Source organism: Rhinolophus sinicus, chromosome 14 (genome assembly GCF_057876585.1).
Source record: "Rhinolophus sinicus isolate RSI-liver-muscle chromosome 14, RSI-T2T, whole genome shotgun sequence".
In the NCBI taxonomy this organism is placed as follows: Eukaryota; Metazoa; Chordata; class Mammalia; order Chiroptera; family Rhinolophidae; genus Rhinolophus; species Rhinolophus sinicus.
This window is the reverse complement of record NC_142514.1, coordinates 178094718-178120355: the sequence shown is the minus strand read 5'-3', so window position 1 is coordinate 178120355 and position 25638 is coordinate 178094718. Positions and strand designations below refer to the sequence as shown.

The 25638-nt window shown below is 36.9% G+C and overlaps 1 protein-coding gene and 1 pseudogene across 1 annotated transcript; one reads left to right on the top strand and one right to left on the bottom strand.

The window, feature by feature from the left end:
- Window positions 1–7416: 7416 nt before the first annotated feature.
- On the bottom strand, window positions 7417–8608 carry LOC109438814 (olfactory receptor 5B2-like; annotated as a pseudogene).
- Window positions 8609–17028: 8420 nt separating this feature from the next.
- LOC109438808 (olfactory receptor 5B3-like) lies at window positions 17029–17958 on the top strand. The gene has a single exon (XM_019718890.3). The coding sequence runs from the start codon at window positions 17029–17031 to the stop codon at window positions 17956–17958; it is 930 nt and encodes a 309-aa protein (XP_019574449.3).
- Window positions 17959–25638: the final 7680 nt, after the last annotated feature.

Genomic DNA, 25638 nt, shown 5'->3' with positions numbered 1-25638 from the left:
GTCATCCTTTTTTTCTTATAAACACGTTACTGGTTCTCTCCTCAGATAACGGTCACTTTCTACCTCCGTGATATGTTGGCCTGGCTGCAGTAGAAGAGCAAGACATATCCAAGAGCCAATGTGTTGCTTTTCAAGTTAATAGTAGCAACCTCTTCACTGCAGTTCTCTAGTTAGCTACTCTTTACATTTCCCCTCTTCAATTCCAAACATCTCTTGTGTCAGTAATAACGTATCCCGTAGTGCATGCCACAGGTGAGCTGCCTGGACCTCACAGATGAATTCCCTCCAGGCATTGCTTTCAGCTAAAGGGAGCCACCTCACGCCGGGTGACTGCATCTAAGACGGATCAGTGAGGGATACAGAGGCCTTGTCTCCTTGAGACAGCTCCTGGGGGCTGTCCCAGCCCCAGAGTTTCCTGAAAACTTGGCTGAGGCCTCTGTTGTGACTGCCTCACAGCCCAGCTTCTCCTTCTCTCTGATTCTGCTGCCATCTCTCCCTCACTAGTGCTGTTCCCAAGGACATTCCCCAGTGAGCCACCTGCTCGCCAATGTGTTTCAGAGCCTATTTCCCAGCAAATAAGATCTAAGACGCCCCCTCACCCACTCTCAGTTCGACGAGAACTTCTGACAGCCAAATAATATTTTTAAATTTCTTCAGGATTGTGATTTTTACTGCTAACAATCTCAGAGATAAAACCCTCAATCCCCAAATGTGTTTTCTGAAGTAAGTCGAAAATAATAGCCCTGAGGTTAGTGCACCCAACAGTCACATTTCTGGCGAAGTAAATAAAGATCCTTAGAGACCACCCCTGTGCCTCCCCAAACAGATCCTGAGGGTTTCCTCTGTGCTAGGAGCTCTGCCTGGCACGGTCACCTATGTTGTTTCTCACAGCTAGTCGAACAACTTAATTTATTATCATAGTTCTTAGTTGATAAAACTAAGGCTCAGAGATGTGAAGTGACTTTACTGAAGGTCAAATAAGCTGGAGAAGTGTCACCATATTCTATGAAATGATAAGGGGTTTGAGGACATGCACTCGGTATCCCTAGTACCTAGATGAGCACCTGGCCCATAGCAGGTGCTCAGTGATTCTTGCTGAGTGGCTGAATGATTGGACATTCAAAGAAAGGGAATTACAATTTTATTGAGTATCTTTATCATGCCAGAGATGTTTTCTATATTTTAATGTACAATATTTCTTTAAAATTCACAACAAATCTGTGAGGGGCCAGTTAAATTTTCCATTTCACAGATGGTAAAACTGAGGCTCAGCTACAGATGTGCTAAATGGTAGAACCAGGATCCTAACCCACTCTGTTTTCAGGCTCTGCATGCCTTCTACTGTATCTTGACCTACTCCCCCATCTCTTATTCCTCACTTGAGGAGACCAAGGCACAAAACCCTTGAATAGCTCTCCCCAAGCCATATCACAGTGCAGAGGCTAGAACCTAGATTTTCCATCTCCCGTTTCTCAACACCAGCTGGTTCTCCTGTTCAGCATCCATAGGACTCTGGCTGCCTTTCCCAAACATGGCCAGTGGAATGGCATCCTCACTTAGATTGCAAAACTCCTCACCAGACATAAAACTGAAAATGTAGGCCACCTGCCCATGCGATTGTATTTCATAACTCAGAGCTAAAAATAGCTCTCAGCTTACTTGGCCTGTTTATAAAATATTAAAAGCTCATATTCAAAGTCACTCGCCTCTTGGATTAATGTCAAGATTATGGCTTTCCATGTTTCTTTCTCTCTCCATCTCTATCTCACTCAGCAGGGAATGGATTATGCTTGTCAAAGTTATTTTCTACAAGAATTACTGAGCACTTATTTTCAAAGATGAGCTTTGTGACCTTATTCTCTTTGCTGTGCCTGCAGAATTCATTTTAGAAGGCAGGAGAGAGAAGTCATTAGGGGCGCAGACTTTAGAGACAGATGGGAGTTAAGGCACTGTATTCTTGGGCAAGGCATGAAACCTTTGTCTTTGTTTCCTTGTCAGTGAAATGGACACCAAATAATGCCTTATCTCCTAGGATTGTTGTGAGGATTAAACAGAAGAATTCATGGTCAGTGTTTCACTCGATTCCAAACACAGAGAGTGAGAGTACACACATAAGACAACTAAGGACAAAAATCAACAAACAAATAATCGCCGCCACCTAGCATGACCAACTTGGCCCATTTGCCTGGGACTTTCCGGAATTAGCATTAAAAGTTCCAAGTCCCGGGCCAGCCCGGTGGCTCAGGCAGTTAGAGCTCCATGCTCCTAACTCTGAAGGCTGCCAGTTTGATTCCCACATGGGCCAGTGGGCTCTCAACCACAAGGTTGCCAGTTCGATTCCTCGAGTCCCGCAAGGGATGGTGGGATCCGCCTCCTGCAACTAAGATTGAACACGGCACCTTGAGCTGAGCTGTCGCTGAGCTCCCAATTGGCTCAGTTGGTTGGAGCGCATCCTCTCAACCACAAGGTTGCCGGTTCGGCTCCCGCAAGGGATGGTGGGCTGTGCCTCCTGCAACTAGCAACAGAGACTGGACCTGGAGCTGAGCTGCGCCCTCCACAACTAAGACTGAAAAGACAACAACTTGAAGCTGAATGGCACCCTCCACAACTAAGACTGAAAGGACAACAAGTTGACTTGGAAAAAAGGCCTGGAAGTACACACTGTTCCCCAATAAAGTCCTGTTCCCCTTCTCCCCCCGCAAAAAAAAAAAAAAAAATAGAAAGAAAAAGTTCCAAGTCCCAGGAAACCCCTTAGCCCTGGGCAAATTGGAATTGTTGGTTACTCTATTCTCCATTAAAGAAACAAACAAAAGGTTCAGAGTTATTCATTGATTCACATAATATTTTTTGATAACTAATACATTCCAGACATTTTGATTTTGAAAGGTAAACGTGATATAAATGAGTCCTCACAGAATGCTCAAGCTAAGAGAAAGAATCATGAAAATGGGCCAATTATAAATGGCTCCCTGAAAGTTGTGATGAGTGTTCAGAGCACAATTCTGAAATGCATTGCCCCCGGGGGGACACTAGGTAGGAATTTTATGAATTACACACTTCTTTCTAATAGAGAATTTTTTTCTCAAACATTAACGCTTTGGGGAGTTAAGAGGCTTACATAGGAAAAAGCATTTCCATGAACAATTTATAGTTAAACAGCTTTTTAAAAAAAATTTAAAATTAAATTTATTGGGTGACATTGGTTAGTAAAATTATATAGGTTTCAAGTGTACAATTCTATAATACATCATCTACATATTGCATTGTATGTTCACCACTGCAATACTTCTAAGCGTCTTTATAGGCTAATGAGCACTTGACTTTCTAGGATGTTTTAAGTATTGTTTCCAAACTTAAAAAATTTTTTTGATAACACAGAATTATTTTTAGGACTTATAAAATGACACCAGTGTTCCACAGAGCTTTGACAGAAGGAAAATCTAGGTGGTATCTGGCATTGAACACAGACAGCTCAGACTGAGGATAAAGGCACCCAATCTCAGCTTCTCATAAATAGAGCAGCCATGCTTCTGTCAGAATAGCCCAAGCTGTGGTTCTTAACCATTTTTTTTTTAAATTCATGAACCTCCTTTCAGAATCTGATGAGCACATAAATGCATAGAAGATAAAAGACACCAATCCAGAGGCTTGAACTTTGCAGAGCAAATAGGAGAGATGCTATGTTTTCTTTGGAATTAAAAATATCTTGTTCTCTAAGAGAATTTTGAGGCTTCATATCAGGATGGAAAAAAAAAAACCTGCAAAGACTGAAATAAATTCTGACACAAGAAAGAAATACTCAAGTGTAGACTGGCACAAAGAATAGTGTGAATGCACAAAGGCAGTACTTAGATAAAATAATAGTGATCACTGTGATATATGGAGTGCTTGCTATTATGTGCATTACTTTATTCAGTCGGGAGGTTATTTACCATGGTAGTTTAGGCTGTGGTTTCTGAAATCAGACTTCTCAGTTTTGAATATTGTTTTATCATTTACTAATGATGCAACACAGGAAATTACTAAGATTTCTCTTAGTCTTAGAATGCCTATCTATAATGTCGAATCATAATAGTATGTTTTTCATAAGGCTTAAAGAGGTTGCATGACATAATTCTTGCAGCCAAGTGCCCAGCTCATAGTAAAGCTCAGTAAACACTAGCTATAAATATGGTTATTAGGTGGGTATTATCATTATCAATTTCATTTCACAGAAGGAACTGAGGACAAGTGATCTGTAGCAGATTAATCAAATCACCCACACTCATCTCTGAAAATGAGTTAATGAAATCTGATGCACAGTTTAATTGTTTATGCAACCCTTCTACTTGGATGGCCAAAAGGAATCTCAGACTCGGCATGACTAACCTGCAATGGTCTCTCTTGTTCTTTCCCAAGTATCTGCTTCTTTTACACCATTCCTTGTATTGCTATATAAGAAATGGAGTCATCATTGTTCCACCTTTCTCTAATGCTCCAATGCAATATATTGGAAAATCCAGCCAGCTTTACTTTTGAAATATATCCAGAACTGGATAATTTCTTATCACCTTTCTCACTACCACACTGGTCCAAGCTATCATTATCTCTTACATAGATACATTAATTAATTACATTAATGCAAAGGAAAATGAAATGTGTGAGATCACAGGAGCCCAGATTTCATTTGCACGTGGAAGCCCTCCTTAACCTTACCTACATTTTGGATCCCTAGATAGAGCCTGTCACTATCTTCAAACAATAAGAATATCTACATTTATTGAATATTGGTTAAGTGCCGGGCAATATAGTTACCTTAATTTTACAGATGGGGAAACGGAGGATAAGACACCTTAGTTAATGGGCAAGATGACTCAGAAAATAAATGGACTCTTACTTGGCACTGGCCACTAGGTAGACAAGGAATACTGTGTGAAAAATTGGAGAAAGATATAGAAGGAATATGAGAATGGAAAGAACTTGGGAAAGAAACAAATGGAAATAATAGTATCATGGTAGCTAAACTACCATGATAAATTACCTCCCGACTGAATAAAGTAATGCACATAATAGTGAGGATATAGGATGTTAGATTTCATACTTTTCTGGAATTCCCTCTATTACAGCATTCACCCCTCTAATCCAGACATAGGCCAATAACTGTCCTAGTCTTTAATGTGTGAAAACTTACATCAGATTGCATTATCAATCCAGTCTGACAATGAGTTCAAGGGAAAACTGATGGTAAAGTGATATTAAGGAATATCCAAAGTCAGCCATTTAATATATGGTGGAGCTAGAATTTGCACCCAGACATCCCTAGTCTGGACTCACACTTTTAACTTTAATTCTCTAGATGTCTTTATTTCTTTTACATGATTTGTATGGTATCCCACTGTGTGGTAATTACACATTCTATGTATTTTATTATCCTGTGAGACTATTGAAGGATAGAACATGATTAAACTATGTTTTGCTAGCATATAATACTGCTCTTGATGCAATAGAGATGATGGAAAAGTGGTAATTAAAGTGAAATGAATTAAATTACATTAACCTATTTTATTGCATGAATATTTTGTGTCAGTGTTTGAAAATCTGAATTGGGAGATCAAGATATCCCAGTCAGTAACAAGTTGTGTGATTTTGCGTAAGTCCCTTTTCTTTCCCCCACTTTATTTCAATCACTTATGAAGATAGAAGATTCTGCTATATTTTCTCCAAAATCCTTTTGCCTAGAACACGCTATGCTTCAACCAAAATTTAAGAATTACATTTTGTGGTTATGTTCACGTTAAATTCAGAGAATTCCAATAAAAGGCATACATTGGTCATAATGATGGCTCTAACCACACTTATTATCCAGATCCTCTTTTCTCTTTGCTATAGGGCATTCGCATAATCCACAAATGACTTCAATGGAGAACAGTACACAGGTGATTGAATTCATTCCTGTGAGAATAACTGATGACCCAGAACTACAGATGCTACTCTTTGTAATGTTCACCCTCATCCACCTTATCGCTCTCCTTGGGAACTTGGGATCCTATCCATCCTGCTGGACTCTCGTCTCCACACTCCCATGTACTTCGTCCTCAGTGATCTTGCTCTGGCGGACTTTGGTTCCTCCACAGCAGTCACTCCCAAAGTGATAGCCGATTCCTTATAAAAACAAGGTCATTTCCTACCATACATGTGTTGCTCGTATGTTCATTTTTGCAGTCTTTCTCACTGTAGAAATAATGTGACCCCTCTTGTGTTCTTGGTAGAGAAGTAGATGAATGAATGAGAGAGAGAGTGAGTGAGTGAATGAATGAATGAATACAATAGTTGAGTAGTGATCAAAACTATGAACTATAAAGGAATAAAGCAAGAAGAGAACACAGTCATTCAGGGGGTGGGGTGACTATGATATGGTAACATTTAAGCAAACACCTGAAGAAAGTGAGGGAGCTTTCTGAGCACACAAATCAGCAAGTACAAGGACCCTGAGGCAGGAGCATGCTTGGAGTTGTCCAGGAAAAGCAAGGGACTCGATGTGAGTGAAGTGGAATGGCTGAGTAGGAGAGGGGTAAAGCATGGTGGAGCTTAGCTAAACCCTGAAGTATCCATGAACGAGTCGCATTCGTTTTTAATAGTGTTTCCAGCAGGATAAATGGATAACATAATTAATCAGTGACTTCTTTTTCAAAACATAAGACAAAGTAGCCACATACAGAAAAATTGGAAAATTCCCTTATTATTGACGAATCACCTTTTCTTGTACTCTGGCCTTCTTCTTTATGAAAATTATCCCATGACCAACTATATCTGCCAATAGACTTATTGAAGACAGAATATTAATTCCTTTATAATGCTCTATGTATTTAGCTCTGAATGAAATGAGCCAACAAAAAGCATATATCTTTATTTAAAAATCCATGCCACATTTTCTTCATTTTGGGCTCCTAAAATAGTTTTTAACTAGAGACATAAATGATGTTGGATGTAAAATTCTATTCTGATATGTAAATTATGTTAACTTTTAATTTAACACTAGCCATATTCCATCCAAATCTTTTAACAAATTTCCATCTTTTCTGAGTATATGCACATATGGGATTCTTGCATGTGCTTCTATTCACGTGTTTGTGTGTGCCATGTTTTACATAAATGCTTGCATTGCCATATGGTGGAGAAAATATGAACATGTGACTAAATCAAATATAATTAATAAAGTTTATTATAAACAAGGCCCCAATTTTCTTAAGGTCCCCCTTGGCCATCCTAATTCAGGTATCACACATTTGTATATAATATTTTTTTTCTAGATGATGGAATTTTGAAAATAAATGGTATTACCTCAGTAATTTAGACATACTGTGGGCCTTAAAATGTGAGTTGTTGCATATTGAACATCTGACAAGACAAAATTAGATTATTGTGGAATCTACAACTTCACAAGGTGAAACCTAAAGACAATTTTTTCTTCTCAACAACCTTCTTGAATGCATTTTTAACCTCCTTGCTCCACAAGCTATGGATCAGGGCATTCAGCATGAGGATGAGCATAGTATAAAACACAGATGCAATTTTGTCTGTGGCTATGGAATGGCTGGAGCTGGGCTGAGAGTATATAAAGATAACTGACTTGTAGAAGATGGAGACTGCAGTGAGGTGGGAGGCACAGGCGGATAGAGCCTTCTGATATCCTTCAGGATGGTGACAAATATGAACAGGTAGGAAATTAAGATAATCAGGAGAGCAAAAAAGATGTTGAAGCTTGCCACAACAACAAGAACCAACTCACTAACATGTCTGTCAGAACAAGAAAGAGACATGACTGCTGGAACATCACAGAAAAAGTGATGGACCAGATTGGACTCACAGAGAGAATGAACGTGTCCATAATGTGGATGGAGGCATTCAGGAAACCATAAACATAGGAGCCTATAGCCAGTCATGTACACACCCCTGTCATCATGGTGGTGGTGTAATGCAGGGGTTTGCACACTGTTGCAAAGCAGTCATAAGCCATTGAGGCCAAGAGGTAACTTTCCACAGTAGCAAAGGCCACAACAAAAGAACAAGACAAACAAATGAGAAACAGAAACTCATAGACACAGACAATGGTTTGGTGGTTGCCAGAGGGTAAGGGGGGTGGGGGGTGGGGGGTGGGAGATGAGGGTAAGGGAGATCGAATATATGGTGATGGAAGGAGAACTGACTCTGGGTGATGAACACACAATGGGATTTATAGATGATGTAATACAGAATTGTACACCTGAAATCTATGTAATTTTACTAACAATTGTCACCTCAATAAATTAAAAAAAAAAAAAAAAAAAAAAAAGAACATCTGAGCAGCACATGCATTGTAGCAGATGACCTTGTCTCCTACAAGGAACCTAGCCATGACTTTGGGAGTGACCGTAGAGTAGCCAAAGTCCACCAGAGACAGGTTACTGAGAAAAAAGTACATGGGAGTGTGGAGACGAGAGTCCATGAGAATCAAAATGATTATCCCCTGGTTTCCAACCACACTGATGAGGTAAATGAGAGTGAACATGATAAAGAGAGGGACCTGCAGTCCTGGGGCACTGGTTAGCCCGAGGAAGATGAACTGTGTCACTTCTGCCCTGTTCCCCATCAGTGTTATTTGGGAATCATGTGATGTCCTGTGGTAGTGAGAAATAAAGGAACAGAGTGATAAACAAAAGTGAATTGAAGAAAAATTGAAACAGATAGAAAGTTGATAGATATACACCTTTATTATGGCAAAAATTCTTCACTGTTATTCAAATCTAAAGTATGGGTTTGACAACAAAATTTAATGTATACATTATCTACAGTTACACACTATTGAAACTGAAGGATTTTTTATGGATCATTTCCCACTTTCTAAATTTTATAAACTGGCAAACTGATATGTGGAAAAAGTAACATCTTGAACAAGATGACATATCTGGAAGGAATATATGTGTCATTTCAGTTCCCTGAGCCTAGTAAATGCTTATTCTTCTCTGTTTCTCACGTGCCAGGAACTGTTCTAGACACTTTGTCTATATCCACTTATTTTTCTCAGTAACTCCTTTAGATTGACTAGTTGTTACCCTATTTAACTTATGAGGCACAGAGGTTGAGTAATGTATTTAAGTTTACAAAATTATTACTGCCAAAGCCTAATTACATACCCAGGCAGAATGGTTCTTCAGTCTACTGGTGTTAATATAAAGGAAATTGAACTTAACTCAACTTACAATTACTCTTTGTCTCCATTAATCCAAACTCAGTGTGGGGACAGAGCCAGGAGTGCAGTTTCCAGGCTCTCGGCCTCACCTGGAAAAGTGCTGGCTCAGGTAGTAAATGGCCATCACCTGTGATTGGATGGCCATCAGCTGTGGCTAGTTGGCCATCAGCTGTAACCAGTGAGCCATTGGCCACTAATATAACTGCTGTGGCTAGCTAGCAGGAGAATGGGGGCTAGCAAGAAGATGGTGGCTTAGCTAGCAACAGCGGATTGCAGAGAGGCAGATGCCGCCAGCGAGAATATAATGGTATGACTCTCCTATTTATGGCTCCATGAGTGTTCCTGTTTGGCCTCACCATGTCCTGCTTTCTTATGTGGGGAGCGAGAGCTGAGACCCCACGTGACACCCTGCATGACCAATGGCGCAGCGAGCAGGGTCTCCCGCATGACTCCCTGCACGACACTCAGTGTTTGAGATTTCACAGTTAACTGAGACACATATGCATAGTAGATGTACTGAGATAAACTGGAGAGGTAGGAGTGTATACAGCAAGCAGAGACCATTCTGAGGAGAAGACATGCCACATTGGTAATAGACCATGGGCTTTGGGAAGAGGTGCATATCAGCCCTACCATTTACTACCCAGGAGTTTTTGGTTCTAACCTAAGTCCCCAAACCTGATTTTCTCCATGTACAAAATCAAGATTGTAATGAGGTAAATCTGAAGGTATTATTGTGAGAACTAAATGAAATAATGAATTAAAAACAATGAGTAAAATTCTGGGGATTTAGCATAGCCTGGTAAGTGTTAGCTATGATATTATTATCAGGATCGAATGACAGCCGTTATGTTTGTTTGAGAAACATGGGTGATGAAATTCAGGGATTCAGGAGTAAATGTGTTTTGAAGTCTTATAGCCTCTCTCTTTGATTTTCTTTTTCTCATACACTTGGTCCTGAAATATTTTGTGTCCTCCAGTGTTTCTCTGTCTGTCTCTCCTCTGCCAACATGAGGGGTTATTCTAGCCATTCATTACGAGCCATTCTTTCATGTAATTTTTTTCTTTTTAAATTTTTCTTGTATTTTTAAATAGAGTTGAAATACAGTATTTTGACATACAGCATTACATTAGTTTCAGGTGCACAAAATCATGATTAGACATTTGTATAACTTACGTAGTGATCACCCCAATTAACCTAGTCCCCATATGACACCAAACACAGTTATTACAATGTTATTGATTATAATTCTTATGCTACACTTTACATCCCCATGACTATTTTATAACTACTAATTGTACTTCTTAATCCCTTCACCTTTGTCACCCATCCCCCAGTCCCCTGTAATTTCTTTCTTAAAATCTATGTTTTAGCATGAGTAGAAAAAGTCCCCTTTCTTAAACTCATTTTTCTCTCATTGCTATCATCTCATAGTTGAACCACAGAGATCAAGACCTGAAAGTTCCTAATTTGTTGGCTGCCTTTAGTCTCCAGGTCTGTTTTGGGGGTGAGCTTCATGTTTAAAAACTTTTATATAAATATGTTCTTGCGTAAGGACAGTGTTTTAAATCCTTTTTATTTGAATTTGAGGCCTTCAGAAAGATGGTGGCCAAGACATGGAAACAACCAGCCCAGAACACATGGGATAGATAATTGGATAAAGAAGATGTGGTATATACACAATGCAATTCTATTCTGCCATAAGAAAAAGTGAAATAGTGCCATTTGACACTACATGCCTGGATACTGAGATTATTATGCTAAGCAAAATAAGTCAGAGAGAAAAAGTCAAAAACCATATGATTTCACTGATATGTGGTATAAAAAATTGAAAACAACAAAGGAACAAGATAAACAAATGAAGAAACAAAAACAACAGACACAGACAATAGTTTAGTGGCTACCAATAGTTTAGTGGGGAGGGAGATGGTAGATGAGGGTGAAAGGGATCAACCATGTGGTGATGGAAGGAGAACTGACGCTGGGTGGTGAACATACAATGTGATGTATAGATGATGTAATACAGAATTGAACACCTGAAACCTATGTAACTTTATTAACAATTATCTTTCCAATTAATTTCAATTAAACAAAAATACAATGACTGAATTAAAAAAATTCAGTAAAGAGCTTATAATCAGACTTGATCAAGCAGAAGAAAGAATCAATGAACTTGGAAACAGGTCATTTGAAATTATCCAGGTATAGGAGCCAAAAAAAAGGAAAGCCTAAATACTTATGAGGAACCATAATACAATACATACATTATAGGTGTTCTGGAAGAAGAGAAGCTATTTCTGCTGGACAAATAAGCCTAATGATTACCAGGGCAGGAGAAAAGACAACTGAAGGGCAGTGTGTATGTTTCAACTAATATATCAATTCTTCTCACAGTGCATTGCCTAGAACTATTACATGTCTCTCCCCAGCTGAAAAATGGACAAGCATATATGGGTAAGCAGAGCGATTGTTTGAACTGCACTATTTTTATGATCTCTGTAGTATCAATTTCTATAAATAATAAATATTAACATTTAACCTTATGAAACACCTGATACATGATGAAACTAGTGCTACAGTTGCTACATGTGTCATGTGATAATTTTGAAAATCCTATGAAGATGACAAGATAGTTATTTTCTTCCTCCTATAGGAGAGAAGTTGAAGTGTGAAGAGGCTATATCACTTACCCAAATTTAAAGTAAAGCAAATTTGATTTGTGCAAAATGTGCCCAGAACACATGGGTAACCATGACTCTTGCCTGCTTTAATAAAAGTGTAATGTGATGAGTCAGCTTGGAAATGTGGGCTTGAGGTAACTGTCAGAAGGAAGGACTAAATCTATATCGTTTGTTGGAGAAAAACATTCCTAATGCAGAACTTGATGGTAAATTTTGTAGGTGTTTTATAAAAATATTTGCTAAACAGACTTCTTGAGATGTCTTTGAGAAAAAGCAAGAAGGAAAAGGATATAAAAGTTAATTACATTTTAAAAACTTTAAAATACCAAATAATGGTAAAGATGTAAAACAATTGGAACGCATTGCTGGTGGGAAATCAAAGTGGTAGAGAACTTCAGAAATGAGTTTGACAGTTTCTCATTCAAATAAACATATATTTACCATATGACCAAGCAATCCAACTCCTAGATATTTACCCAAATGACATGAAAACCTATGTTTACACAAAAATGTTTTGGCAAATGTTTATATGAGCTTTGTAATTACCAAACACTGGACCCAACACAAAAGTTCCTCAACCACGGACAGGATAGACAATCTGTAACGTAATAGAATACTACTCTGCAGAGGGTAAGGGGGGCAGAGGGTGGTAGATGAGGGTAAAGAGGATCAAATATATGGTGATGGAAGGAGAACTGACTCTGGGTGGTAAACACAGTGGGATTTATAGATGATGTAATACAGCATTGTACAACTGAAATCTATGTAACTTTACTAACAATTGTCACCCCAATAAACTTTAATTAAAAAAATAATAATAAAAGAATACTACTCGGCAGTAAAAACTGACACGGGTAACAATATGGACGGACCTCAAGTGTCAAGTGAAAGAAAGATTACACACTCAACTTGTATATATTCCAGGATTAAAGTTAAGGACATTCATACAAAGGCAAACTTATTTGGACAAAATAATTTATTGGTTGCCAGGGAAAGTAGGTGGGAGAAGGGGTTTACCAAAAGAAGATCATAGGAATTTGCTTAGGTGATAGTGATTACTTGACCATATATTTGAAAAAGTTCTTAGAACTATACACTAAAATTGTGGATATTAGTGCATGAAAATTATGCATTAATTATAAATGGACAAAAATAAGAAAAAACAAATAATGCAAAAACGTGTACAATGAAAGTAATCAGCGTGTCCCCACAGGCAGTGTAATTGCTTCTTTCTTGGGAAAGTGGGATGAGCAGCGGTGGATGCCCTCAGGGGGAGATTCCCAGAGAGCTCCATCTTTCTATAATTCACATCCCCACGCTTTAGCCTCTGAAATGCTAAGACTCAATGTGACATCATTATAGAAGGACCAGTCTGCACAATGAACCCATTTGGTGATCATCTATTCATCTGAATATTAATACTTGCTGGTACACAGAGGCCTTACCCCAGGGTTTGCTATGAGCCTGCAACCATAGTCAGGAAAAACACCCCAACATAAAAAGTATGTGGATTGTTGTTAAAATGAGAATCTCTTATTGAGATGTTTTACAGATTTTCTCCAGCTTGTTATTTATGGACACAGTTCTGTGAATTGTGTGACAGAGGTAATGTGATTATGTTTATCTTACAAATAAGGAGGAGGTAAGTGACGACTCTAAGAGCACAGAAAGAAAGGCTGGTAGGTTCAGAAACTGAACCATGTTAATATTCTTTCCTCCAACTCTTCCTGCCTTAGTGACTTTGGAACCTTAATACCAGTACCTGAGAGAGAGCTCCTCTAATAGTGTTTGTGAATATTCTACAGCTGATATTCTGATTTCGGACTCACTATTCACAATTGACTATTCCTTCTCTCCCAGCAGACAGGTAAGCATCTAGATTCCATAAACATTTTTAGTGATAAGTGTAATTCACACAAAATCAGTGGGGCAACTATACCTACTTCAAGTTATTTGACAATAGAAATAGATATTTTCAATGTTTTTCTAAAACACTGAAGTAATATTGGGGTATAAATGTCAAAATTTCCATCAGTAGGGAGTTTACTGATCTCTTATGAAACATCGTTAAGCTTTTCCAAAGCTCTGAACAAAAAAATACAGCTATGTTGCTCTGTACACCTGAAACTAATTAAAAACTTGTTTAAATTACTTTAAAAAATAGCATAGATGATTCTCTGATGATCAAGTGATAATTTCATCTTGGTCACCAAATGTTGGCACTCTCATTGGAGGTAAAAAAATGAACAAAAAAACAAACAGAAAAAGAGCAAAGGACAGAAATTATCCTTACACTACTAAAATATCTAATATGAATTAACAAGATCCAGATTGCATTTTAAACTTTTCCCTACAATATCATGCTTCTTATACTAATTCATCTACGCATGTAGACAGTGAATGGCTACAAACATACAGTTTTGATTAGGTGAAAAGTGGATTTCACTCTGGAATCTCGACTCTCCCATGTACTAGCTGTGTAATTTTAGAGCCTCACGTAACTTCTCAAATCCTCAATTTCATTAATGGTAAAGTAGGAATGATAAGACTACCTACCTTGCACACACACACACGCACACACACACACACACACACACACAAAGCCCTTATTGTTTCTAGAATGTACTGCATGGTAAAAGTGGTTGAGGGTGTTAAGGTTGCCAAACATAATGTTATCGTGGGATAGGCTTGTGAAGTGAACTTGCAAAAGTTTTAGGAGGAAAATGTCAGTAGTTAGCATAGGATGCATCCCTTTCAATTTGAAACACAACATTTAAAATACTGTTCCTACACAAGAACAGATTCAAAGAAAACATTTTAGAACACAGTGCTTGCCTCCAAAATAGATCCACAGGCTAAAGACAGCTCATAAACGAGGAACTTTCAACCCTGATCTCCATGACTCTGCTATGATATATATGTCATAATGTGAGAAAGAATCAGTTTAAGAAAAGGGGGCTATTTTTTAAAAATTGTATTTGTTTATTGAAAACAATTCTTACCACATAACTTTTTAATTTTATCAAAGACGTGCACGTGATTAAAAAATCAAACCCTGTGGAAGGGCTTAGCAGTCCTCCTCTACCCTCACTTCTTCATCCCCATTCTTGTCCCCAGGGACAACTACATTTAAATATTTTAAAGTCCCCCTGAGAGCCAACTACATATCTGTCGCTAAATAATACACTTAAACTCATAATTCCTGATTTAGCATGCTGGCTTAGACATTACCTATTGATTCTTGCCACGATAGATGATGGTTTGGCTCACTGACCCCACCTGATCACTTCTATCCCCACCTTCATGTTTTGATCATCCTATTAATAATTTTGGTTCCTTTATTAATTACTCTTATAAGTATAAATAACATGCTGAAACTCCTATCTATATTTTGACCATCATCTTTCATTGGTATTACTTGACTGCCTTGTTTATAAGTGCATATAACCTTATATTAGGGCTCCCAACCTTTACCGCTACCTTTCTTTCCCCTTCCATCTCACAACATCTAATAGCATATGCTTACTTTTTTAAAATTAGTTTCAAGTGTACAAAACAATGTAATAGTTACACCCCTCACAAAGTGACAATCCACCCGCCCCAGTCTGCTATCCGTCTGACATTGTATATAGCTGTTATAATTCCATTGACTCTATTACCTGTGCTAAGGGGACTATTTTAAGTGAAAATATGGACTGGCTTTCAAGGAAGAAATAACGCAGAAGAATGGCTCACCTGGAATTGTGGGAGCAGCCAATAGTATGGGAGAAGCAAAGACAGACGAGAAAACACTGCAGACACAAAAACTGTCAGTGACCCTAGTGTGTGAGAAAAGGCAAATTAAATGAAAGGCGTCAAGACTTTAAAACTCTTGCACACCTGAAATCTGCAGGTCACCACCCATTTTCCCAGACCAACATAAACACAGTTATCCCATCCTAATGGTAATATTATAGCTAGCATTCATCCAACTGTGCCAAACACCTAGCATTTATTGATTTTTTTAAATGTTACCTTATTTAATGCTCACAATTATACTATAAATAAAGTAGATCTCATTGCTGTCTTAATTTTGCCAATGGGTACATGAGGTTCAGGTGAGTTAGGGTAGGATTAATGATTCCTAGATAGTAAACTTTAGGGCTGATATGCACCTCAGCCCAGAGCCCTGGCTCCATACTCAATGCTTTGTGTTCTCTTCAGAATTGCCTCTTAAATCCAGCACCATTTATGATAAAAAATAATAATAATAACTCTTGGCAAAGTGGGAATAGAGGGAACACATTTCAACATAATAAAGGCCATATATGATAACCTCACAGCTAACCTCATACTCATTGGAGAGAAGCTAAAAGCATTCCCCTTAAGATCGGGAACAGGACAAAGATGTCCAGTCTTGTCTCTGTTGGTTGTATGTGTTCCTACTGCTCCAATTATCCTACCACATCTACTGTGCACATATCTGCCTCTCAGTTACTTCACTGTGAAACCCCAAGCACTGAGTTTGGGCCAATGGAGACAAAGAATAAGTGTAAACTGAGTTAAATTCAATTTATTTTAGATACAATTAAGACCATTGGACTTCAGATCCACTCAGTGGGGGTTCAAAGGTTGGCTGGGATCCAAAGCACAGCTTGTCCATTCACATGTATTTGAATATAAAAGATTACTCAACCTCTTTGCATAATAACTGAAATGAATATAATAACAAAACAAACTCATAATGTTGTTAAGAGGATATAAAGAATGTACATTTAATGAGGCTAGAGCAGTTTCTGGTAGGTGAGCAACATGCAAGGATATGCTTTTAGTAGGCTTGGGAAAAGTGAACTGGCAAATATAGTCACTATGGACAAGCCATTTATTAAGTTATTTAATTTTCTATATCTCCATTTACAAACAGATAAATTGTAAAATTGGGCAGATGATCCATGGAGATCCTTCAGATTCAACAATATGTAAAACTATCTATAATTGATGCACTCAGTTTTGTTGTCAGCCCCTGTTTATCTGGAGAATTTTGAAACACAAGTTATTGTACAATAAAATAATACATACTGTATGTACACTTTTCAAGTTTCTTTGTTTATCACTGTGTTTCTCCTCAGCCACAGAGCATTTTGTGATTCTCAACATTGATGAAGAATAGTACTGAAGTGACACAATTTATTTTCCTAGGACTCACCAATGACCCGGAACTGCAGGTCCCCCTCTTTGTAATATTTACCCTCATCTACCTCATCACTCTGATTGGGAATTTGGGGATGATCATGTTGATTCTCTTGGACTCTCGTCTCCACACTCCCATGTACTTTTTCCTCAGTAACCTGTCTCTGGTCGACTTTGGTTACTCTACGGCTGTCACTCCCAAAGTCATGGCTGGGTTCCTTATAAAAGACAAGGTCATCTCCTACAATGCATGTGCCACTCAGATGTTCTTTTTTGTAGCCTTCGCCACTGTGGAAAGTTACCTCTTGGCCTCAATGGCCTATGATCGCTACGCAGCAGTGTGCAAACCCCTACATTATACCACAGCCATGACGACAAGTATGTGTGCACGTCTGCTCATAGGCTCCTATGTCTGTGGTTTCCTGAATGCCTCCATCCACACTGGGGACACTTTCAGTCTCTCTTTCTGTGACTCCAATCTGGTGCGTCACTTTTTCTGTGATATTCCAGCAGTCGTGGTTCTGTCTTGCTCTGATAGACAAGTTACTGAGCTGGTTCTTATTTGTGTAGTGAGTTTCAATATCTTTTTTGCTCTTGTGGTTATTTTGATATCCTACACATTTATATTTGTCACCGTCCTAAAGATGCACTCATCTGCAGGATACCAGAAGGCTCTATCCACCTGTGCCTCCCACCTCACTGCAGTCTCCATCTTCTATGGGACAATCATCTTCATGTACTTACAGCCCAGCTCCAGCCATTCCATGGACACAGACAAAATGGCCTCCGTGTTCTACACCATGATCATCCCCATGCTGAACCCTGTGGTCTACAGCCTGAGGAACAAGGAGGTCAAGAGGGCTCTCGTGAAGTTGTTTGGGAGGCAAAATTATCTCTAGGATTGTGATTTTAGCGTTGTACATGTGCAGTAAACTAGTTTCATTAATGCCACAATGAAGTTAAGTTCCTGAAGTGATATCATTGCCTATTCAAAAGTCTCTCATCCTGAAAAAGTACACACTATGTCCCAAAATGTAATACCTGAAGAAGAATGCTAAGATGTCTTGGGGCCTGCTTTTCAATAATCTTATTAAGGATATTGGTTTATTCATTTATGACACATGCAATTTTTCTACCACCTCAATGCAAATGCACACAAAATAGGGCCACAAGTGAGACCATGAACACGGTGCATATGTGCCCATGAGGAAACCTACCTATGGCGCAGTAACCAATAATGTACACTCTATTTCTGGAAATGCTTTCAAATTGTTAATGCTGATCTTACATGTCTACTTTTGCTGATTTAAATGATCTTTTTTTGCCCCCCAGTTCCTTTACCTTACTTCATTCACACTGATTTTCTTCCCTTTTTTTTTTTTTTTTTTTTAAATCTGACAACTACAAACATGTTCCTGCCTCAGGACTTTTGTACTTGCTCCACCTTGTGTGTGGAATGTTGTCTTACCATTAAGGTTGGTGCTTAAATGTTCCTCTATTACAGATTTCTTTCCTGGTTATCTTTATAAAAGAGTCACTGTATATTCCCATGCACACTGTTATTCACTCTGTGTTATTCTTCATAGTCCTTACGAACCATCGCCTATTGTGTATTTATTTGTTTACTTGTTCATTCTCTCTTCCCCAACTAGCACTTAGATTCCACGAAAGCAGTGGCTTTATCAGTTTTGTTTAGAACATGATTCACAGTACCTAAATGAGTGTCTATTTCATATTAGATTCTCAATAAATGTTTCTTAAATGACTAAATAAAATAATTAATGAATAAATAAAATAATGAATAAATAAAATGAATAAATAAAATAATGATACAATTTGAGTCCAATTGTATCAATATGTGAACCTTTAAATAACTAATGATTATAGTGTATAGTTCATAATATAAACCTTCTACATAGCTGTCTAGTGGATTTCAAGAAGCACAGCTAATTTTCTGTTTTGTTGAAATATTGTTCTTTAAAATTATCGGGGTGACAATGGTTAGTAAAATTACATAGGTTTCAAGTGTACAATTCTGTATTACATCATCTACGTATCACATTGTGTGCTAACCACCCAGAGACAGTTCTCCTTCCATAACCATATATTTGATCCTGTTTATCCTCATCTACCATCCCCCTCCCCCATTACCCTCTGGTAACCACTAATCGACTATCTGTTTCTATGAGTTTTTGTTTCTTTGTTTGTCTTGTTCCTTTGTTGTTTTCAGTTTTATATACCTCATATCAGTGAAATCATATGGCTCCCAATTTTTTCTGTGTGACTTATTTTGTTTAGTGTAACAATCTCAAAATCCATCCATGTTGTTGTAAATGGCACTGTTTCATCTTTTCTTATGGCAGAGTAGTATTCCATTGTGTATATATACCACATCTTCTCTATCCAATCATCTATCAAAGAACACTTTGTTTCTTTCCATGTTTTGGCCACAGTAAATAAAGCTGCAATGAACATAGGAGCACATATATCTTTACAAATAAATGTTTTTAGATTTTTAGGGTAGATACCCAGGAGAGGGATTGCTAGGTCATGTGGTAATTCTATTCTTAATTTTTTGAGGAACCTCCACACTGCCTTCCATAGCAGCTGCACCGATTTGCATTCCCACCAACAGTGTACGAGGGTTCTCTTCTCCACAGCCTCTCCAACACTTGCTATTATTTGTCTTGTTGATGATAGCCATTCTAACTGGTGTGAAGTGATTTCTCATTGTGGTTTTTATTTGCATTTCTCTGATGATTAGTGATGTTGAGCATCTTTTCATATGTCTATTAGTCATCTATATGTCCTCTTTGGATAAATGTCTATTCAGGTCCTTTGCTCATTTTTTAATTGGGTTGCTTGTTTTTGTTGTTGTTGAGTTTTATGAGTTCCTTATATATTTTGGATATTAGCCCCTTATTGAAGGCGTTGTTTGCAAAAATCTTCTCCCATTCGATTGGTCACCTATTTATTTTGTCGATGGTTTCTTTAGCTGTGCAGAAGCTTTTTAGTTTGATATAGCCCCATTCATTTGTTTTAGCTTTAGGAAGTATCCCTTGCCTTTGAGGTCAAATTTATAAAATCCTCTCTGAACCCAAGGTCCATAAGTTTAATACCTATGTTTTCTTCAATACAGTTTATTGTTTCAGGTCTTATGTTTAGGTGTTTGACCCATTTTGAGTTAATTTTGGTACATGGTGACAGAGAGAAGTCTCATTTCATTCTTTTGCACATGGCTTTCCAATTATCCCAGCAACATTTATTGAAGAGGCTTTCTTTCTCCATTGAAATATTTTCTATCTACAGTCCTTCTCAGCGCTTGCATTCCAACACAAATGATTTCCATGATCCCATAAGCAAATGAATCATCTGAAACAAGCTCATAATTTTTACTTAGAAGTTATGTCTGTTTAAGTGACAAGTAACATATCAAATAAATACTACTTAGTAAATCACAAAAGTGCATTAAATATGAGATTATTTAAAGGTTTAGTTTCTGAATATATTTGAAAAGTACTTCATACACATGAAATATAATTAAATAATTCTAAATATCAATATAGAACATAAACATGACAATATCTGTCAATAATAAAGGTAATGTACATTCAATATGCCAGTATAGTACATAATCTTTACGCTTTTAATTTTGATCCTAAGGGAGCTATATGCTGTACAAAAGCTACCCACATAAATGTGTAGTCTTGTCTATTTTATTGCCTCTATACAAGAGGCTTCAATATCTCAGTATTTTAAGATTGCACTTGAATATGCTAATATTCTCAGGCTGGTACTCGTGGGGCACTGTAGCATAACATAAATATTCTCTTCTATTTTATGGTGATTATTTTCCTCTTGGAACCATTTCTAATTATTGTTGTAAATAATTATTTAATTTTAGAATTTTAGAATTACTGAAAATTTTAAAAAATGGTAAAGAATGTTCAATGTAACCCTGTGGCAGTCTAAACAATGGCCTGCAGAAAGATCATCTTAACTCCTGCAACCTTCCAATATTACCTAAGAGGGTCTAAAAGGACTACAAAGATATGAATAAGTTAAGGACACTGGGATTATTCGTGTGTACTGTAAAAGGCACTCCCATGCATACTTATAAGAGGGAGTCAGAGAGATCTGACCACATATAAAAGAGGTATGGGCGATGTGACCTTGGAAGTAGAGATTGAAGTGATGTGACCACAAACCAAGGAATGCCAAGTCACCAGGAAATGGAAGTCAAGAAATGTATTTTCCTTTATAGCCTATAGAGGGAGCATGGCTCTTCCAACACATTGTGTCCAGGGGAACTGATTTGGACTTCTGGATTACAGACTGTGAAAGAATAAATATATGTTCTTTAAGCTTCCAAGTTTGTGGTAATTTGTTATAACAGCTATAGAAAACTAATAAAATTCTTCCTTAGTTTCCCCTACAGAGTAATCTTACATTACCATGGTACATTTGTGCGACTAAGAAACCAAGATTGGTACTATATTATTTTCTAAACTTCAGATTTCATTAGTTTTCCACTAATATCCTTACTTCTTCTTACATTTAGTGATCATGTCTCCTTAATCTCTTCTGGTCTGTGACAAGCTCCCTGACTCTCCCTGTGTTTGATGATCTTGAAAGTTTTGAGAGTACTGGTCAGGTATTTCCTAAAATGTCCTTCAGTTGTGATGTTCTGATGTTTTCTCAAGATTAGACTGAGGTTATAGTTTTCAGAGAGTAATACCACTAAGGCGAAGTGTTTTCCTCATCACATTATGTCAGCGGTACATGCTATCAACATGAATTATCACTAATTATGTTAACCTTGATCACAAGTCCTCGGTAAATTTTGCAAGTTTTCTCCCTTGTAAAGTTACCCCCTCTCTCCCTTTTCTATATTTTATGCTTTAGAAATAAGTCCCTAAGTCCAGATCACAGTCCAGTGTTTGATAACTATTCCCACCTCCTGGAGAGGACAGTATTTCAATAACTTATTTGGAGTTCTCTTAGCAAGACGTGTCTCTTTTTCCTCAATTATTTATTTACTCTGTCATTTATTTATTTTATTTTGTGGGTAATAACCAATACTGGGTTATTTATTTTTTGCTCAAATTGTTCCACCTTCACCATTCACAGCTCTTTCAGTTTGCTGCTGTGTCCCTTTGACATAGCTTCATCTTTCTGTTGTTGTTGTTTTTAGCACTTCCTTACTTTGTGTTACTACACAATTCTCCAGGCTTATCTGGTATTTTCCCTATCCCTATCACAGAATCAACTATTCCTACAAAGAACCACCTTTCTTTTATTAAAGAGTGGTATTTAAAAGCCAAGTTTGAACCCTGATTGTGCTTACTGATACTGGAGTTTTACTTCTAGGCCCTCTTGCACACAGAGGTAGAAAGTATATATCTATGTAGTCTGTATACATTCATAATTACACTTATTCTCTACCTGTCCATCATACCGATATTAAGCGAAACATGAGTGTATACTGATATCTCTGACTCTAATTTATTTCATCCCAACTGTTTCCCTTTCATAACTTCTACCTCTGACAGTGAGAAACCTGGCTCTCAACAAGTGCCGTTCATTAATTTATTTGTGTGACTTTTTTTATAAGTAAAGCAGTTCCATAATTGTTAATGTATACCTCCATGATAAACAACTTCAGTAATTAAAGAATAGAATTTTTATAGCTTCTTTTACTTTTAGCCTTGTAGTTTCTGATCAACACATTATTTTCCAACATTATTTAAGTCAGCTTAAATTTTTTCCCTATCTCCGTTCAGTGAATTTAAGTCATACATTTGTAGTACAATTAGATTTTTTTAACACTCTGTGTTCACTCCTGGAATTCTCCTGTACTCCTGGATGATTCTTCTAATTTGTGTATATTAATATTTGCTCTTTGCTTTGTACAGTTCTATGGGTTTTAACAAATGCAGGGTCATGTGTTCACGGGCCCAGTAACATGGAGAATACTTGTATCATCCTAAAATTTCCCTTTCCATCCCTTTTCTAGACAACCACTGCCCAACCCTTGAAAATCACTCAGCTTTTTTCCATCCCCATGTTATATGAATGGAATCACACAGTATGGAGCCTTTAGTTCTTGCTTCTTTCATTTTAAAATCCACTTTAGATTCATCCATATTGTTGCATAAATCAATATTATTCTAATTTTTCACTGAATTGTCTTTCAGTTTAATGATGTACTACAGTTTGTTTAGCCTGTCACTTTCAGAAGTGCATTTGGTTGCTTCCAGTTTGGCAACTCTTAATCTCAATAAAATTTTAAAAACATTTGCACAGAGGTTTATTGCGGGGAACATCTGATTCTAATTTACATTTAACATTTGGGTTTTTTGCATGTGGACTGACAACTGTTGCAGCAAAATTTGCTAAAAAGAATATATTTTCTCCTTTGCATCTTTCACAAAAATTAGTTGATGGTATATCTGTGGGTCATTTCTGGATACTACAATCTGATCCATTGATTTATGGGTCTATTTTTTTCCCTAATGCCAAATTGTCTCGGTTACTATGTGTATAGTAAGTTGTGAAGTGAGATAATTTTCAGGCCCATACTTTGTTCTTTTTCATAATTATTTTGCCTACTCACTAGTTTTGCCATTATATATAAATTTATAATCAGTATGCCAATATTTACCCCCTCAAAAAGCCTTACTTAGGTTTCCATTGTGATCACATAGAGTCTGCAAAGCAGTCAACTTTAAGTCTCCCAATCCATGAATATGGTATATCTTTACACAATTTTGAATTCATTCATTAGTATTTTATATTTTTCATCACTTTTAAGACAAAGTCCTAATTATGTTCAAAGAGCTAAATGTAATCTTAGACAAAGAACTGAAGGAAATCAGAAGAATGAGGTCTCAAAAAAATAGAGAGTATTAATAGGGAGACAAAAAATATAAGTAACTAGATAGAAATTCTGGAGCAATAACCAAGAAGAGATGAGGTAGGCATCAGAAAGTAATGGTTCAGATTGCCTAATTTTAAAATATTAGTATCTTTTGTGCTTTCCAAAGAACCTTCATATTCATTGTCACCTTACATAGCAATCTATGAGGTAAATGGAGAGGGATTTTCATCTTATGACTTAAAAAAATGAGGTCATGGCAGGTCTGTTCACAGCTGGTTATCAATAAAACTAGGATTGAAATTGGTCCTGTTTTGTAGTACAATACAAATCATACCTCTACACCTCTGAACTTCTTGATCAAAAAGACACATTTGTGTTTCTTTATACCTAGGATTATAAATAAGATATTTCTCATAATGCATTAACTACTCGTCACATATCAGAGAAATACAGAGCTTAACTATTTTCAAAAATAAGTGTAATCAGATACACATGCTTATTTGGGCCAAACATGGAAACTCATAGAAGAAGAAACTTCATGATCAATAGGATTTTCTGGTACTTTCTGAAATCTTTCAAGATGATTTAATAACATTTTGTCAATATTTGATTATAGCACTTATCACTATTTGAATGATGATTTGTAAATCTTGTTGTCTCTACCCACATAATAATCGACTCATGTTATTAACTTTTTAATAATATTAACAAACATACTACTTGGTACACAGTGGGATTCAATACACTTTGTTTACGTGAGTGAATTAGATTAAATAACGTGATTCAAGCTATGCCTTGAGAGTTACTCACAGAGGTAGGCAAACATTATTTTTCAGTTGTGAAAAATAGCTCTCATATCCCGTTCTTAAGAAAGAAGCAATGAAATTGCCTGTAGGGAACTAGCTGGGTATGATGAGGGTGCACATATGTTTTTGTATTATTTGCTATTTGTTATTTTTCTACTCTCTAATTAAAGTGTAGTTTACACAAAAAAAACAAAAAACAATAATATCCATAGCTTTTAGTGTATAAATCTTCAAGTTTGAAGTGATGCTGAAGTTTTAATAAAATTTGATACCATTTATAATAACAACATAAATGGTCAATGGTTGTAAGAAGGTTATAAATTATCATCTATCCACACAATAAGTGTAGAGAATCATTAATAACATTTTTTGAAAGATATGCAATATCTAAAAAATGTTTAAGATATTTTCATTGGAAAAATCAGTGAATGAAATTGTACATAAAATTACAGTAACATAAGAGAACAAACATAGAATAATAAACCTGGAAACACAGAAACCAAAATGTTAAAAGTGGTATAATGTGCAAGCATTATGGGTGTTTTTCCTTCTTTTCAATGTCCTGATTCTAACATTTCAAAATGAAAAATACAATCTAATGCAAATAAAAGAGTTTTCATCATAACTATAGAAAAAAATAATAGAATAATGGACAGGAGACATGAATAGCAAGATCACAGAAAAAGAAATAAATGCATGTGTCTCTTAAATATATGAAAAGATGCTCAATACCACACATAAATTAAAACCCATCGAGATATAGTTTCTCATCTAAGAGACTGGCAAAATTCAAAAGTTTGCTGTTATCTGCTAGTGATGCAAAATCTTGGCTTTAGAAGACAAATAACCCCCTTTCATAAACATACAAATTTACGGGAGAAAAAGAGAAAGTC

Bases quoted from the DNA above. Each gene is read 5' to 3' on its own strand.
- LOC109438808 (XM_019718890.3), top strand. From the start codon at position 17,029: ATGAAGAATAGTACTGAAGTGACACAATTTATTTTCCTAGGACTCACC.